The 19,068-nt window shown below is 45.4% G+C and overlaps 1 protein-coding gene across 1 annotated transcript in view; it reads left to right on the forward strand.

Moving 5' to 3' along the window:
• The window catches only part of DYRK4 (dual specificity tyrosine phosphorylation regulated kinase 4), a 71,983-nt gene extending 63,422 nt beyond the window's left edge, over positions 1–8,561 (forward strand). The window contains exons 12-13 of the mRNA XM_029911668.1: positions 7,619–7,788; positions 8,326–8,561. Coding sequence (XP_029767528.1) covers positions 7,619–7,788; positions 8,326–8,561 — 406 coding nt within the window. The remainder of the gene's footprint in view (positions 1–7,618; positions 7,789–8,325) is intronic.
• Positions 8,562–19,068: the final 10,507 nt, after the last annotated feature.

Genomic DNA, 19,068 nt, shown 5'->3' on the forward strand with positions numbered 1-19,068 from the left:
CCTCCGTCAGTGGCTCCTCGGCAAGCTCTGTATCCAGCACATTGGCACTCAGCCTTTTGGTCCTGTCCCTTTTAGCTCCTATGGCCTATTTGGCACTGAGTGCCCTGTCTGTGGGCCAGGTATCAGAATCCCTCTTGTTGGCTTGTACAACGTCAGCAGTGCTAACTAGTCCTTTGGTCACCCAGATCACAGTACAGCATTCAGCTGTTGATACATCTGTGCCATCTACTTCCCCTACCCATGTACAGAGGATGCAGGAGCACCCTAACACACCCAAAAGTGGGGAATCCACCCCTCACTTAAGGAGGTGTATTCCTTTTCATCTTCTCCACTGGGACATAATAGAGACTCATCTCCTGCTCATCCCTCCTCCCTCCCCTGTCAGATGCCTTTCTTATTCCCTGGGCACTGAGACTGATGTATGCCTACCTGCTGATCTGCATGATCCCAAGGGTCCTGAGGAAGGTGAGGCAATATCCAGAATGGACGATAATTACAGCCCTAGCATGGGCCAGGCACTTCTGGTATTCTGATCTGGGGAACATCTCATTGCAGCTCCCAGTCACCTTACCTGCTCTGTCTGACAATGCTGACAATACCTGCTCTGTCAGAGCAATGCTCAGATCCTACCCCTGGACCCAGTGTCATTACACCTGACAGCCTGGATGCTGGTTGGTTGATGTCCACCAAAAGACGCTGTTCAACAGAAGCTCAGAACATTCTGCTCCAAAGCAGAAAAGCCTCAAGCACAATAACTTATCAAGCTAATTGAAAGAGATTTTCTATTTGGGCACCTCAGCACCAGCTGTCTCCCTGGACAACACCCTTGACAACTTACTAACCCTGGAACCATCTGGACTTTCTTTTAGTTCCATAAGGGTCTGTCTAACAGCAAAATCTGCACATTATCCTCTTATCCAGGGCCACACTTTTTTCTCACCCTGCAATGGCAAGATTCCTTAAGGGCCTAACTCATGTTTTCCTCACAGTTCAGTAGCCTCCTCCCTCTTGGGACCTCAGTATAGTATTAACAGGGTTAATAGGACCCCTTTTTGAGACCTTAGCAACCTGTTCCCTATACCACTTGTCAATGAAGACTGCCTTTTTAGTAGTCATTACCTCAGCTTGAACAGTAGGGGAGATGCAGGCCCTCATGGTGAATCCCTTATATCGTGTTTCATAAGGACAGGGTTACTCTCAGGCCTCATCCCAAATTCCTGCCCAGAGTTGTTTCAGAGTTCCATACAAACCAATTCATTCATCTGCCAGTCTTTTTCCCTCCCAAGTCTCACTTAACCCCAAGGGAAGCTAAACTTCAAACACTTGATGTACTACAAGCATTATCTCATTATCTTATGTGACAATGCACCTCTTTCATCACATCAGGGCTCAGTGTTTCTCCCTCTAACTTTGAGGAGGCCTGGGGTAAATCAGTTCCACTCTAGAGGTTGAATACTTCATGTTGGTTTATTTACAATATTTACAGGGTTGCCCCGAGGGCTTCTTTCCACACACACACACACAAAAAAAATACATTTCCTAACTCTAGGTGGAGTACTGCCTCTTCTTATTTGGGCTACCAATCAGCAGCCACCCTCTCTAAACCACTGTGGGCCCACCTATGCTGGGAACCAAGGCCCTCTCCCCAACCAGAAATAACCACAAGATTTTCCCTTATAGGAAAAAGCAGCTCTTTACCTAGGAAAAGCCTTTTTTCCTCACTGCACACAGCCCTTCTGCAGTTTGCCTCTCATCCTTCTTCCCTTTTGTCGCTCACTGGAAGAGGTTTTTAAAGGCCACAGGCTGCCTTTAATTAGACTCAGGTGTCCATAATTAATCTAAGATAATCTCTTTCAGTTTGATGCAAAAAGGGCTTTTTAACCATTCCAAGACTGATATACCTGCCTTCAACCACCCTCCAGAACTGTCAGGTCTGACTTTGTCACACTTAGCAGGACAAAATCATTCAGGAATACATCTAGACGAGGGGTGGGCAAACTACAGCCCGGGGCCGCATCCGGCTCTTCGGACGTTTTAATCTGGCCCTCGAGCTCCTGCCGGGGAGCGGGGTCGGGGGCTTGCTCCATGCAGCTCCCGGAAGCAGTGGCACGTCCCCCCTCTGGCTCCTACGCGTAGGGGCAGCCAGGAGGCTCTGCAACCTCCTGCACCCCAGAGCCCATATCCCCAGCCGGAGCCCTCACCTCCCCACCTGCACCACTGCCTGAGCCCGGAGCCCCCTCCTGCACCCTGAACTCCTCATTTCTGGCCCCACCCCAGAACCCACACCCCCAGCCGGAGCCCTCACCCCCACCCACACCCTCACCCACACTCCAAACCCCAATTTTGTGTGCATTCATGGCCCACCATACAATTTCCATACCCAGATGTGGCCCTCAGGCCAAAAAGTTTGCCCACTCCTCTTCTAGACTGTTAGTGGCATTTGCTGATAGGTTTAAGAGTCAGGCAGTATCCTGATAAGGTTATCTATGTGGGTCTCCAAGTGCATAAGGCTATATTATGAGTTAACCAGAGTAGATCCTCCTAGCCATGTTAGAGATCATTCCACTAGAACTCAGGCAGCCTCAGCTGCCTGTTTGAGGAATGTCCCTATTTCCAAAATGTGTAGGGCAGCTACGTGGAGCTCAGCCCACATTTATACAAGACGCTATTTTTCAGTAGAGGCTTCCAGTTTGGATTTCCACTTTGGTAGGGCTGGCCTATAATCCTTGTTCCAGTAGGACTTCTAGCACCTACCTCTGAGCAAACAATCAATTACTTGTTAGACACCAAAACTGGGATCTATGTGGACAAAAATCGAAAAAGAAAGGATATTTACTTTATGGTAACTGTGGTTCCTCAAGGTGCCTTGTACACATGGATCCCACAACCTGCCCTCCATCCCTGCTACTACAGAGTCCTTATTCCTCTGGAATTCTGTACTGGCAAAGGAACTAAGGGCCTGCTCTCTGCCCTTTATGTCCTCAGGTGGGGAGGGGTGCAAGGATTTCTACGGTGGAGGCATGCCCCCAGCAGACACTGCTGGCCAAATGACTCCAATCTTGCATGTGTGGGACGCATGCATACCAAAAGTGGAATCCATGTGAACAAAACATCTTGAAGAACCACAGTTACTGTTAGGAAAGTAATTGTTCTTTTTTGGAGCAAATTTAAGATTCTCTATCTTCATGCTAACGTACCCTGGGAGCATTGCAGAGGTAATCTGATTTGCTGTGAGGAGTGAGTCAGGTCCGGATTTTGCAAGGTGTTAAGCACTACCTATGAGGTGCTAAGTACTTTAAACACATGTTAGCTTCAGTGGGAATTTATGGTGTTCTGCATCTCACAGGCTGCACTCAGCACCTTGCAGGAACAAGTCTTGGGTGAGCACTGCACATCATTATGGGCACAGAATTGCTTGCCATAAAGTAGCTGCACTGGTAGCAAGGAGAACAGAGATCTTTAATGGGGAAAAATATGAATCCCAAATGAAGATATTAGAGGAATCCCTATAACTGAACATGCACGGATCTGTACTTCTTGAGAAGCCTGATTCAGTGCAAGACAAAATGATGAATACTGCCTCACCTGGTGATAAGTGCATGGACCAAAATTCTCACACTTGAGTGCCCAAAGATAGGAACCAAAATCCATATTTAAATAAGTAGCTTGGTTTTCAGATGTGCAGAGTACTTACAGCTTCCCTGGGACATCAGTGGAACTTCCTGGAAGCTCTGGTTTCTGAGCAGCTCCTGTAAATCAGACCCCTTATTAAAATTTGGTACACAATTCTGGGCACCCAAAATAAACAACATAGAATTTGTCAAGTGAATAACGCATTGATCCACCAATTCCAATACCCTGTCTGCAACAATGGCCACTAGTTGAAGTTGCAGAGGAAGGTTAAAATCACCCATAATGAACTGTGGCAATTGCACGGGGCTGTATGGGAGGAAGAAAATTCTTTTCTGATCCCTTTGGCAATCAGCTGTTGTCCCAGAGCATGAGAATCAATTTCCATAGTGTAAATAACTGCTCATTTATTTATTAAAAATAACTGCTCATTTATTTATTATCCAGTTTATTAAACCCACTTCATTAAACAACTTCAGTCTTTGACTCTGTGAACTTCTGTGGTAGAGAATGGTGCAGACTGAGTACATGTTGTGAAAAGTGCTTCCTTTTAACTGTATTCAGAGTACATACCAATTCATTTCACTGAGTGACTCCTTGTTCTAATATTATAAGAGGAACTGATCAGTTATTACTCTGTGCTTCGAAGCCTCAATACCACAGTCAAGTCCCCTCTGGCTTTTGCATTTTCAAAAATCATTCCACTTCTATACTCTTTCATATCTACGTCCTTCTGTTACTTCTCACGATCTTTCTGGCCCTTCCCTGAACATTTTCAGTCTTAGCTATCTGTGTCTCAAAGTATAGTTCCACTAGTAGAGCACTCCCTCTGGAAAGAAATATGGTGGGGTGCAATAATAATTTTAACGAATGTGGGAATAATAAATCCGTCCTGTTGAAAACTTGCCAATCTCTTCTCCCCATATGCGGGGTATGCAGCTATTCTAGCAGTCTACCCATTCCTATCATGGACACTGCAGAGTGGCGGCTAGGGACACACATGCCTAGGGACAGATCTAACCAGGAGTCAGAAACTCCTAAGTTCTTTTTTCTTTTAAACACTCTATTGTATTTAGTATGAAGTACAGTGCAGGTTGGGCAAGACACATAACTAAAGGTCTACTAAATTCGTAGCCATAAAAACTTGTCATGGACTGAGAAATCTGGTCTCCCCCATGAAATCTGGTCTTTTGTGTACCTTTACACTATACTATAGGGTAAGAGTATACAAAAGTACACAGCGTTTCTCAAACTGGGGGTCCCGACCCAAAAAAGGATTGCAAGTCTATTGTAGGGGGGGTCGCAATATTGCCACCCTTACTTCTGCACTGCCTTCAGAGCTGGGAAGCCAGAAAGAGGCGGCTGCTAGCCAGATGCCCAGCTCTGAAGGCAGCACTGCCACTAGCAGCAATGTAAAAGTAAGGGTGGTATGAAATATACTATGTGAATGCTACTTATGCTGTGATCAACCCGCAAAAAACATGCGATTTCTCCACAGTTTAAGTAGACCCCGGCACAAAATCTCTCTGCACATTAGTTTTCCTGTCTTTAAATTGGAAATAATAATACTGACTTTCTTAACTCATTGGGGTGATGAAAGGATTAATTAGTAAATGTTTATAAAGCTCTACACCCCGTGTCTGTCTTCTCTATTTAGATTGTAAGCTCTCTGGGGCAGGGACCATCTACTATTCTGTATGCTTAGCACAATGGGGTCCCATTCTTGGTTGGTCCTTAGGCACTGTTGTAATAAACATGTTAAATAATAATAGTAAATCACCCTGGCCTGTATCCCACTCCTGAGGCAACCACCTATTAACCTCTCTTTATTATGAAAATCAGTCATTTAATATAACTCTTGTTCCTGCCACCTAACAATTTTTTAATCCCTGACAAGTCTTTGCCTTTTGCCCCTTGAGTATTTTTTTTCTTTTTACTACTTCTATTTACTACTTATGAAAAAATAAACACTGTTCTGGGCCACTGTAGATGGGAAGGTTTCAAAAATTATTCAATAGCATTTTTTCCATGCCAGTTATTGAACTAGAGGGGAACCTGGAGGGCAAGTCAAGGTCCAAACATTTCCCAGGGAGTTGTGGGTTGAAATCCTGACCTTATTGAAGTCAATAGGAGTTTTGTCATTGACTTCGGTTGCTCTCTTAACTGATCAGCTGCAAGTTTTTCATTGCTCGTAAATGCAAATAGCCAACAATTTCTGTTAATCTTCAAGGAAGATACAACTTTAGTAGGTTATCTAGATCATAAACCCTTTGAGGACAGGTTTCAGAGTGGTAGCCGTGTTAATCTGTATCAGCAAAAACAACGAGGAGTCCTTATGGCACCTTAGCAACTAACAAATTTATTTGGGCATAAACTTTCATGGGCTAAAACCGGGTTTTAGCCCACAAAAGCTTATGCCCAAATAAATTTGTTAGTCTCTAAGGTGCCACAAAGTCTCCTTTGAGGATAGAAACCTTCTCTTCATGCCTGACAGTAATTGTCTTGCACAGTGTGGGTGCCATGCAAATGATAAATAAGTACCAGCAAATATCAAGGCTATCTTCAGTTCTTTTTTCTGAAAAAAAAAACAACCCTGTACGTTCATTTGCAAATGAAGTGCAGCACTTGACTTTCCAGCATGTTGCCAGTGTGTCCCTGTTATCACAAAGTAAAGGTGACCTGTTATGAATCAAACTGAGCCGAAAGAAGCAAAACTCTTGGGAGTTCAGAGTGCTGAGCACTTCCCCGGATTGCACCTCACAGACATGCTGGTGTGTGGTGTGGTTATGACACGCCCCCCAAATCACAGATAGTGTTAGATGTCCAGTTCCACACTGGCTGTGATTTCTTCCTGGAGCTTTTACCTAGAAAAATAGAAGTGGTGGAGACTAACAAAACACGCTAGGAAGGTGGATTTAGTAGTGTCCTGCTGCAAAACTGTTACGAAGATTTACCAGCCTACACACAAAATACTCACCTGCTATTTACCAGAATGATGGATGTTAATAATCACACTAACAATGTTTTATTCACCAGCCAAAATAAAAAACTTGAACCAGCAAAGGATTGAATTTTGAAAACAATGAACCAGATTTTGCTCTCACTTACATTGATGTAACTTGGCTCCAGAGGAGTTACTCCTGATTTTCACCCATGTAAGTGACAGCAGTATCAGCTCCCTTGCCTGTTTTACTGTTATCTATGCACTAGGTCAGGTTGGAATTTTGGACCATGTTCAGCACTTTCTGTGCAGGATCCTTGTTACCAGTTATTATTACTTTCCTGAAGAAACCCTCAAAAACAGCTTCAGGATTTACTACTCTGTTTGTAGGGTTGCTCTTCTGTAAATCTCAACTTGCAGTTATGTTGTTTTGAACGGTGATCTAGTTACAAGAAAAATCTTTCCCTTAACGAGGAATATCACTTTAATATTCCAGTGTAGTGGCCCAGTATCTTTCTTACAATGGCTCTGTGAAGTTCTAATGAACACCATGGACAGTTTTGACATTAGACTAATCAGAAGAATGGAAGCTGACACAGTTTGTATGAGGTACAACTAATTGAGGAAATACCTATCTGCTAGTGGATTGCAACTGTTGCTCAATTCTAACACCTTTTCTTGGTGCTAACGTCATTTTAGGATTTTATGGCTCTTGGGCACATATACAGAATGAGCCCTCTGATAATATTGTGATCTGCATGTGAGGATCTGTGGTAAGAATTTGGCTGTTTGATACTGCACAGAATTTGGTCAGTAACTCGGGCAAATTTGCAGAAAGCAGAAAGAGGGTTTTGGCAAATGGGATTATGGATAAAGTCAAACAGGCTTTTTTACTTTTTGTGAATTTGAAAAATGTCTTCATGGCTCAATATTCCCGAAGACAATAAAAGTATTTTCTGGCCTAACCTAAGTTTAATGTATTTTTCATTTTTAGTATTATAAAAAAACCCACTGTTCAATAATTATTTATCATTTTTATATTTTAAGGTGGGAACCTGCCCTCCGCATGACTCCAGATGAAGCAATGCAGCACGCATGGATCCAGGAACCAAGAATACATAAATCAAAACAAAATCCCCACTCTGCAAGTGAAAGCTCCTTCTTCACACTAGAGAAGAAGGAGAATGTACATAAACACACACTGCCTGGACAAGGAGGTGCAGTAGTCTGAATATTTGAAGTTCTTTATTCTTAATAATGTTTGTCTCTTGTACGTGTTGGCAGTTATGATTTCTAGAGGCCTTCATGTTTGAGCAAATAGCTTTGTTAAAAAGGAAGGATGAAGTAATGTAAAATGATGGAATGCTCCATAGAATCATTGGCCATACCCACAGCCACAGCATCCTCCATTGGCCACACTACCTCTTTCCTGCTTCTTTGGTAGAAACACAGAGTTACCCTGCGGGTCATGTGGTTTATCTGCAGCCCGACAAGGTAAATATAACAATTAAAGTCCCATAGGTTCATGCAGAAAGAGCCTTCATACAGTTATATTGGTAGAAAAATAATCAGAGACAGCATCTACAATCCATCCACAATGCACTTTAGTTCTTAGGGCAGAAAAAATGCATGGGGGTTGGTGGGTCTGCTCCTCTGAAATGCTGAGGAAATAATTGATTGGCCCTTTGCAGGTTTAATGTGGGCCTGCAGACACGTTACAGTTTCACACTGTCGTTTTATTTTATTTCGTACAGAAGAAAACACCTGTCAAGATATGGTTGATAAAGTAAAATGTGAAATGACTGAAAATCCTACTGCTGCAACTGAAAGACTAACTCTCAATGCACCTTCCTCAGACACAACCAAACAGGTTATTCCAGAGGAAGATCTGGAAAACCCAGTGGAAAAAGCTATCAAAAGAGACAAAGCAGGACATAGCAGTGAAACAGCTCTTCACAAAAATTCAATGTTCTTACCACCAATTAAGTAACATTCTGCACAAGCAGCTACTGGTCTGGTTTCTATACCTGCCTGGTATGTTTTGTAGGTAACCATTTAACTGTACAATATTCAAGAACATCATTTTAAATTATAACTCTCCACACATGGGCTGTGCACATTTGTAGACATTTTTAACCTAGATTAGTCCAGGTAACCAAAGCAGAATGTGCGTTGAACGTTCCTGAACGTTACCAACTTTCTTGTTGTGATCAGAGATTCTTCACAACCCACAGCAATATTTTTAATAAAAAGGAGACTCTAGAGGTGGATAGAGACTTATTCTTGATATTATACTGGGCACTTGCATTTAAGGATTCCTGCTTCTTGGGAGTTAAAAGCCTAGAAACCACAGAGATCATAGGGTCTGAATCTCACCCCATTTAAACCAATATAAATCATAAATAATTCTACTGAGGTTAGTGGATTTATACCAGTGTAAATGAGAGAAGAATCAAACTCATAGTGTCTCCCTCTCTGAGAGGGGAGAGTCAGATACGGGCCATTGGCAGAACCTCTGAACAGAATTAGAAACCCAAGTTCTATAGTGAGGTGCAGACTGCAGACCAGGTATTTATAAAAGGCAACAGGAGAGAAGGCTAACAAGCCAGGGTGTGCATTACACCCTTCTACAGGGACCCCATTCCCTTTTATATCAAACCAGAAGGGTGGATGAAAGAGAGAGTCAATGTCCAGGTGAATGAGCCCTCAAAGGGAGGCTGACTTAATTCATTACAAAATCAGATTTATATGACTGCCAGCCCCAGTCGTTAACCTCTCTTTTGACATGTCTGTACAGCACCCAGCACAATGGGGATCTTATCCCTGACTGAGGCTATAGGTGTTACAAATAAGAGTAATAAGGGAGCTGTCCTACAGGATACAGGGAATACCATCTCAGTGCTCTCACAGTGTTCCCAGAGCAGAAGAGCAATTGGGTTACTGGAGTCACACTATCACACATAGGCTCTACAGGCAGGGAAAAAATCCTGCAGGACATAGGAATGATCATAACAATGATCTCACAAAGGACCAAGCCAGGCAAACTGTCCTGTAGGATACAGGGTGACTGTATCAGTGACTTCCCAGAAGCCCCATACCAGGTGAGCTTTCCTACAGAATAGAGGGTTGACTGTATCAATGACCTCACAGAGGTGTTGGGCAGGTAAACTGTCCTGGAAGATATAGTATGCGGCCTATATCATGTATCTTAGAAAATGTTTGTGCTAAGGGCAAGGGTGCAAGGAACTGCTAAGAGCCAGCAAAGGCATGAAGGCAAGAGGATAAATTGGATGTCAGAGATAGAGAGAGCACAGAGTTCAGCAACTGGAACTGTTTGAAGTACTATCTACATACCATCAGGTTCCTGCTTGACACTGGAAACTATGGGAAGCCCATGAGTATCCAACTGAAATGCTGATTACCTGTCGGACGCTGCTGATAGTTCTCACAACATTACTACCTGAAACATCCCTGCAATCAAACACTGAAAAACAGACTATCACCACCTTCAGAATTGTAGTTGAATGGCAGAGGGGGAATTCAGGCTGTTTGAATTGGATTATTATTCATTCTCCCTAGCTATTGTGCTTAGTGACTTAGATGCTTAGATTACTCTCATCTAAAATATCTGTTCTCCTCTCAGAGTTTCGCACTTGTATATTTGTCTGCTCCAATTTGGATCAAATTGGGACTGCAGCCATTCTTTACTGCACTGGAGTTCTCAGAATGAAACTATGGACACAGTTTGGCTCATTGCGTCATTGCTGCAATTGCATTCGCTAGTTGATCTGATTTGCAGAGAACATCTTCCAGTAGCTTTATTATATTCTCTGGCACGTAGACTGGTATCTCCCAACTTCTCAGTAAACCTGCTGTTGAATATCTCAAGAGAGTTCTCAGTGCTGAGAGTGATGTGACATAGAAAATCATCTGACACTGGAATTCAGTCTAACCATCCTCTCACTGATCAGAGGCAGAGTCTATGTTGATGGTATTTGAGTATAGTTGCATGGCTCCATATTTCTTTCTTATTTTCCTTCCTTGTTTCCACATTTTTCATGTTAAGTCATCAGCCTCCACATCCATCTCAACCATGGTCAGCTCCTTCACTCTCGCCGGACAGTGTCTCCTTTAGTTAAGGATCAGATTCATGCTCAGAGACCACAGTGATGAGCATTGGGTATAAATCCCTAGAAAGGCAGGCAGTCAGCTCTTCCCTTCAGGTGCCTCCACTGCCCTCAAGTTCTCCTGCTGAACAGAAAAGAGTGGGTGTGGCCTATCATGTACATGTAGCCCTCCACCTGTGGTCAGTGCTCTGCTCATTCTACCGAAGAACGGGCAAAGTGACAAATTGTTGCCAGCCAAAAGAACACCTGAATGACACATAGTTTGAGAAGCCCAATTTACAGACCTTATTTTATCCCTATAGGATTAAATGTACATTATCTTTCCTTTTTTATAGTTCTTTCTTTAAAAATGCATTATGGAACCTGTTGTCTGTAAATAATAATCACACTGTGCCCTTTTGTAGCACCTTGTACTCAAGAACTAAAGGCATTTTGCAGATATAAATTAAGCGCCACAACACCCCCCATTAGGCTGCATAAGTATTATTAGGGCCGTTGATTAATCACAATTAATTCACGTGATTAACTAAAAAAAATTAATCGCGATTAAAAAAATGAATGACTATTAATTGCAGTTTTAATCGCATTGTTAAATGATAGAATACCAATTGAAATTTATTAAATATTTTTGGATGTTTTTCTACATTTTCAAATATATTGATTTCAAATACAACACAGAATACAAAGTGTACATTGCGCACTTTATATTATTATTTTTGATTACTAATATTTGCACTGTAAAAATGATAAACATAAGAAATTCACCTCATACAAGTACTGTAGTGCAATCTCTTTATTGTGAAAGTGCAACTTAACAATGTAGATTTTTTTTGTTACATAACTGCACTCAAAAACAAAACAATGCAAAACTTTACAGCCTACAAGTTCATTCAGTCCTACTTCTCATTCAGCGCATTGCTAAGACAAAGAAGTTTGTTTACATTTACAGGACATAATGCTGCCTACTTCTTATTTACAATGTCACCAGAAACTGAGAACAGGGATTAGCATGGCACTTTTGTAGCCGGCATTGCAAGGTATTTATGTGCCAGATACGCTAAACATTCGTATGCCCCTTCATGCTTCGGCTACCATTCCAAAAGACATGCTTCCATGCTGATGAAGCTTGTTAAACAAATAATGCGTTAATTAAATTTGTGACCAAACTCCTTGGGGGAGAACTGTATGTCTCCGACTCTATTTTACCTGCATTCTGCCATATATTTCATGTTATAGCTGTCTCGGATGATGACTCAGCACATGTTGTTCATTTTAAGAACACTTTCACTGCAGATCTGACAAAACGCAAAGAAGGTACCACTGTGAGATTTCTGAAGATAGCTACAGCACTCGACCCAAGGTTTAAGAATCTGAAGTGCCTTCCAAAATCTGAGAGGGACGAGGTATGGAGCATGCTTTCAGAAGTCTTAAAAGAGCAACAGTCCGATGCGAAAACTACAGAACCCGAACCACCAAAAAAGAAAATCAACCTTCTGCTGGTAGCAGCTGACTCAGATGATGAAAATGAAGATGCGTTGGTCTGCACTGCTTTGGATTGCTATCGAGCAGAACCCGTCATTACCATGGACGCATGTCCTCTGGAATGGTGGTTGAAGCATGAAGGGTCATATGAATCTTTAGCGCATCTGGCATGTAAATATCTTGTGACGCTGGCTACAACAGTGCTGTGAGAACAACTGTTCTCACTTTCAGGTGACATTTTGAACAAGACGTGGGCAGCATTATCTTCTGCAAATGTAAACAAACTTGTTTGTCTGAGCGATTGGCTGAACAAAAAATAAGACTGAGTGGACTTGTAGGCTCTAAAGTTTGACATTGTTTTATTCTTGGATGCAGTTATTTTTTGTACATGATTCTACATTTGTAAGTTCAACTTTCATGATAAAGAGATTGCACTACAGTACTTGTATTAGGTGAATTGAAAAATACTATTTCTTTTGTTTTTTACAGTGCAAATATTTGTAATAAAAATAAATATAAAGTGAGCACTGTACACTTCGTATTCTGTGTTGTAATTGAAATCAATATATTTGAAAATGTAGAAAACATCCAAAAATATTTAAATAAATGATATTCTATTATTGTTTAACAGTGCGATTAATCACACGATTAATCGTGATTAATTTTTTTAATTGCTTGACAACCCTAATTATTATCCAAAGTCATACAGCAAGTCAATGTCAGAGCCAAGAATAGAACCTAGGAATTCTGACTCTGACTCCCTGTTCTCTCTCCTACTTGATCTTAAATTAAATTATGTATAATTTACTTAATGTTGCTAAATATATTGTCATGTTACTCATGTAATATTCTTAAAACACTACATTCTTAAAACAACAAAAGAAGTAGTCATTTATGCCTTTGCACCCTGGTTGTTAGATCCTCATTTAATACTGTGAGACATGGGCGCCAGGTTTGTATAATTTTTGGTGGTGCCCAGAATGGGTCCAAGCAGAGCCATCCTGTCCATAGGACAGACCGGGGCAACCGCCTTGGGCCCTGCACTTTGGGGGGCCCCACGCTTCAGGGGGATGCAGGGTCCAGGGCAGCCTGGGGAGGTTAGCGGGGGGCCTGGCGCCAGCAGCAGCGAGCACCCTGGCCCCAGCCCTCCCCGCTCTGCTCTGCCCCGCCCCACTGGCTCCCAGCGTCACTCGGAGGAGGAGGCAAAATCTGGAAAGAGGTGGGGTGGGGGCAGGGGCTGGGGGAAGGGGCAGAGTGGGGGTGGGGGCGGATCAGGGGTGGGAAGAGGCAGGGCGGGGCAGAGCGGGGTGGGCTGGGGCCTGATCGCTCACTGCTGCTGGTGCCAGGCCCCCTGCTAACCCCACAGTCCGTCCTGGACCCCGTGTCCTCCTGAAGTGCGGGCCCCCCCAAAGCATGGGGCCCCCAAAGGGCGGAGCCCGGGGAAGTTGCCCCAGTCTGTCCTATAGACAGGACGGCTCTGAAAATATAAGCCCAACATTGGTGGAATCGGGCCCATGTTCCTGAATATTGGTGGAGCACCGGCACCACGGGTCCATATAACTCACTGCCTATGCTCTGAGGCCATCTAGTGTTGGAAGTGGTTTCACATTTGAATTTTGAGGGGTGTATTATTTACTGCAATTCTTCAGATTCTCTGTTTAACAATATTATACCAATTGCTCCCCCCAAAATAGTATTCTAGCCACCTTAATAGTCTGAGCACAATGTAACATTGGGAAGGTCTCTGTTTATATCTAGAATCTGGTACTTACTCTACAAGCTAGCAGTGGCAGGGTGTGCTGCATAAGCAGTATGCGTAGCCCTGAATTAGAAAATGTTCCCTTTGCTGTTTTAGGAGCAAAGTTCACCACTGGCAGGAAGAGAACCCAGGAGTCCTGAAACCCAGCCTCCCTCTGCTCTAACCCACTAAACCTCAACCCCCTCCCAGGCCTGCCTCTACTGCTATCTCCTCCCCGAAGGCAAGGCCCGGGTGGCTGGGGAGAGGTGTGGGCTGGCTGAGTTCCCCTGGGGGAGGAGGGCTGTGGATACCTGAGGTCGCAGCTCACCCAGCCGTGCAGGTGGGCGGGAATGTGCTGCAGGGGAAAAATGTGACTCAGGGTTGATTTTGCAATGCTCAGGGCTGTGAAATCTCCCATCTGCATCCTGGAGCAGCCTTGGGTGACCTCTCTAGAGCAGGTATTTGCCAATCAGCCTCCCATTCCCACAGCCAGCTGCTTCATCGCTGCTCTGTTCACAGCAGCAAACGCTTGGGCACCATGTGGGCGCCCCTGCCCCTCTGCCTGCTGTCTGCTGTCCTGGCCACAGGTGAGTCCTGTCCGTCCCCATGCACAGGGAACCAGGCACTGGAGGGGGTGGGAATTCACCCGGGGAATGTGACACTTTTGATGACAGATTCTTGAGTCAGGATGGAATTTGTGGCTAAAATCAGCAAGAGGAAAACCCGGGGCCACGTCCCCCGGCTGACTCAGGGAGAGCAGGGATTTGACTCTGGGACTTGCGCATCCCACACGAGGGCACTATCCAGTGGGCTGTGGGTCATGCTGGGGTGATGGGGTCATCCTCTGAGTCCATCTGTCCTTCCTCCTCGTTCCTCCTCCATGTTACCTGTCAGCTCTGTGTTCTTGGGGAACCAGGGCGCAGTATCCAGCCTGTCTGACTCACGACAGACACACACACACACCAGCCTCTGCTTGAACCAAAACCGATCAGAAGTGTAAGCAGAGTCAGGATGAGCTCTACCCTGACATCTGGTGGTGAATTATGGCGAGTGTGGAAAAGAACTCCAGGGGCTGATCTTGTTTGCATAGGCACACCCACTCGCCTGGCATGAAACACAGCAACTGAAAGTGGTTACTTTGGCTGGTGTGGGATCCCCAGTTTCTCTATTATTGGGGCAGGAAGAATAAAGTTTTGTTACCCTGATTCTGTGAATCAAGGCCAGTGGAACTGTTGTATGACAGAAGGACTGAGTGAGTCCTTCACCATTACCTAAGTAGCACTTGCTTGACAAGGGGCATGGGTTACAACTCCCAGTGAATGGAGAAAGGATGGGGACAGGTATTTGTACCTGATGGTATGGGCCACCTCTGAGGGTTTGAAACACCAATTGCACTGCCTCCTCTCTCCACTGTTGAATGTCAGAGCTAACTTTGATTCCCTTAGGAGTCTAGTTACAGGCTGCTGAGCTGAATTCACTTTGGGCCAATGGTGCACCAGCACTGGGGCTCCCCTACTATGAGCTGAAATCGCTAAGAGCTGAAATCACAAAAGAGCTGACGTTATTAAGAGCTGAGATCACTGAGTGCTGTGTTAACTAGGGGGGGAGCCTGAAGCTATATTGCTCAGCAGCTGGCGGAGCAATTTGTGGGGACGACTGGAGGAGCAGTGAGCGGCGTGGAGCCTTGCGGGGCCGGTTGGAGTGGCCCAAGGAACGGCGAGCGGAGCTATTTGTGGGGACGGCTGGAACGGCTCACAGGTCGGTGAGCGGAGCGGAGCGGAGCGGAGCAGCTTGTAGAGCGGAGCAGTTCGTGGGATGGCAGGAAAGTGGACTGGCTCGTGGTAAGGGCTGCGGCGGAACCCCCACGGAGAAACAGAGGGCTGGCCAGCCTCGGATCACGTAAGGTGCCCCTTAACACCCTGCGTGCCCCCCCTTTTACTCTGGGGCTGCACTGACCAGGGACAGAGACTTTGAGGGTTGTTGGACTTTTGGGACTTTGGGTGGTTGCTGGACCCAATAGTCTTTGGGGGTGTTGGACTTTGGGGACTCTGGGTGATTTTTGGGTTGCTGGATTCAAGAACCAAAGGGAAAGGACACAGCCCAATTTGCTGGGGTGGGTTTTGCTCATGGTTTGTGTTATGAATCCTGTTTGTGGTGTTTTTCCAATTTTATGCTGATGTCGTTTACCTCATGTTATTAAACATTTTCTGCTACACTCAGACTCCGTGCTTGCGAGAGGGGAAGTATTGCCTCTTAGAGGTACCCAGGGGGGTGGTATGTAATTGTCCCAGGTCACTGGGTGGGGGCTCGAGCCGGTTTTGCATTGTGTTATTGAAACGGAACCCCTAGATACAGAACCCAGCCCTTGTTGCTGCCAACCAGATGGGCAGAAGGGTTACAGAAGAAAGACTTACAGAAAGCAATGAAAAGGTAGTGGGAGACACACCTAAACCCCTCCGGATGAGGGTGACAGGATAAAGGAAACTCCCCTAGCCTCATTTGCATTGAAGGTGGGACAGGAAGGCATCCCCATTAGCATACAGAATGGAGAACAGAGATTCCAAAGCAAGAACTGCATTGAACTCTGGGACCAGGAAAGCAGGGAAGCACTGCATGATGGGGGATCTCTGCTCCAGATGTTAATGAACCCACGCCTGCACACACCCAGCTCAGTAGTTATCAGACCAGTTCTAGTAATAAATCCTTTTTTGGTATCCAAAATACTGAAGCTGCCTAATTGCACTGTGAGGTCCCTGGAAGGAACACTGCCCATAGTCAGGAATGAGCAGTTCCTATTGTCTAGCCTGAATAAAACAACTTTGGTATACTCCCTTGAGCCATCAGTTTACCCACAAACAAATCTAGTGTTCTCCCTTGAACCATTTCTCCCTGGTGCTAAGGTTGAAGTGATGTTTCCAGATGAAAGCTCTTAAAAAAACCCAAAGTGGACCAATTATTCTTTCTTTCTTTCTTTCTTTCTTTCTTTCTTTCAAAAAATTATGTTCATGTATTGAATTTAAACTCTCCCAAAATCTGGACAGAAAAGAGTTAACGATCACGGGATTGCTTCACCCAGCCCGGGTATCATAGCATGCATGCTGGAGGTGTACAGCCATCAATCAAAAGGGTTAACAATCATAAATCAAATTCTGAAGAAGAGAATTGACATGACCATGGATGAAAAGTGGTCTAGGAACTTGATCGTAGCTGAGCTAATGTTACTCTGAGAGGCAGAGTCCTCGAACAGCAAGTCAGGGGGAGGCAATACGGTCACCCCAAATCCAGGCAGAAACCCCTCTTTAGAGCAGTGTAATTCTTTTTTTCTGTCTACACAGATGTGTGGTGTTTCTTTGCACATGCGACTAATACCCCGGATAGCCAGCTGTGCAGCTTAAAAATCACTCTAGCCACACACACTCAGGCAGCAAACAGACTTGTCTACAGTTTTGAAGAAGACACAAATAACCAGTTAGTAAGATGCCTTTCCCCATACGTTGAGTTGAATGGAACTTAGCAGAGTTGGGACAAAAGCACATAGAATTTCTCCAATATCTACCTGCCCACACGTTCAGTGAGGTGGCGTTGGTGGCAAGAACTACCAGAGTGCCTCCTCTTGGTTCCTAGTGGTATTTATCCCATGGGCACTGCCTCAGAGGGGTCAGGAGCTGGGATTTGAACTGAGAAGGGATTTTTCAAACCTCCAGGAAGCGCTCTGCTATGTGAGGTGTGTAAGTCCAAAGAGGAATTGAGCTCTGGCCCCCTTGCGTGGGACCTGCCTCATTGGTGTGGCAGGGTTCAACCTGGGTGAGTGAAACAAGATTCCTACTAAGTGTAGATGCAATTGTCCTCCTGGACCCAGGGCTAGAACCTGTGAATCCTGGCTCCCAGCCCTCTCCCCAATCTAACCACTAGAGCCCACACCCCTCTTGGAGCTGGGTCTCCTCAGTCTGGGAAGATAATGTAATAGATGGGGGATGGGATGAGCTGGGGGAATTGCAGTGGGTGGATGGGGGGACTGGATAGGATAGAAGAGAGGATTCTGTCAGGGGGGTGGTAGATGCGATGAGATGGGGGTTGGATAGGTAGATACAAAGGGGGTGGATAGAGCAGCTGCGGGGGCACTGGGGAGCTAAGAAGTGATTCTCCATTTCCCTTCCACAGGGGCAAACTTCTTTTCCTATGTGGCTATGTCATGCCTGGCACCCGAGAGCTATGAGGCCGGCCCCTTTACAGAGACCTTCCCACACAATATCACCATGTGGGTGAACATCGCCTACTGTGACACTGATGGCTGCAACGCCGGGGCCATCCCAGGTGTGTGTCTGCTGCAAACCTAGACCCCCTACTCTGGCCACACCTGCATGGAGAGAAGTCAGGAATCCTAGCTCCCAGCCCCTGCCCCCACTCTAACTACTAGACCCCATTCCGCTCCCAGAGCCAGTGATGGAACCCAGAAGTCCTGGCTCCCAGCCCTCCCACTCTAACCACTAGACCCCACTCTCAGCGCTGGGATCGAGCCCAGCATCTGGTGACTCCCCACACCTGTTTCCTTTTGTGCATTGGCTGAATAAAACATGTGATGGGCCAAAGAGGTAGCCTCTGTTCTGTGCACAAGAAATACTGGTAGCAAGAGACTCCAGGAGTCCTGAAACCCAGCCCTCCATGCTCTAATTCACCTGATCCCACTCTTCTCCTAGAGCTGGGGATAGAACCCAGGAGTCCTAGCTCCCAGCCTCCTCTGCTCTAACCCACTAAACCTCAACCCCCTCCCAGGACTGCCTCTACCTCCTCCCCAAAGGCAAGGCCTAGGTGGCTGGGGAAAGGTGCGGGCTGGCTTAGCTGCCTCTGGGGAAGGAGGCTGTGGGCACTTGAGGCAGTGGCTTACCCAGCCATGCCGGTGGGTGGGAACATGCCGGAGGAGGGAAATGTGCCTCCGGGTTAATTTCACAATGCTTAGGGCTGTGAAATCTCCCATCTCCATCATGGACAGCCTCAGGTGACCTCTCCAGGGCAGGTATTTGCCAAAGTGCCTGCCATACCCACAATGTCAGCTGCGTCATCACTGCTCTGTTCATGGCAGCAAATGCCCGGGCACCATGTGGGCGCTCCTGCCCTTCTGCCTGCTATCCACTCTGCTGGCCACAGCTGAA

Source organism: Terrapene carolina, unplaced genomic scaffold, assembly GCF_002925995.2.
Source record: "Terrapene carolina triunguis isolate 2854851 unplaced genomic scaffold, T_m_triunguis-2.0 Scaffold112, whole genome shotgun sequence".
Classification (NCBI taxonomy): domain Eukaryota; kingdom Metazoa; phylum Chordata; order Testudines; family Emydidae; genus Terrapene; species Terrapene triunguis.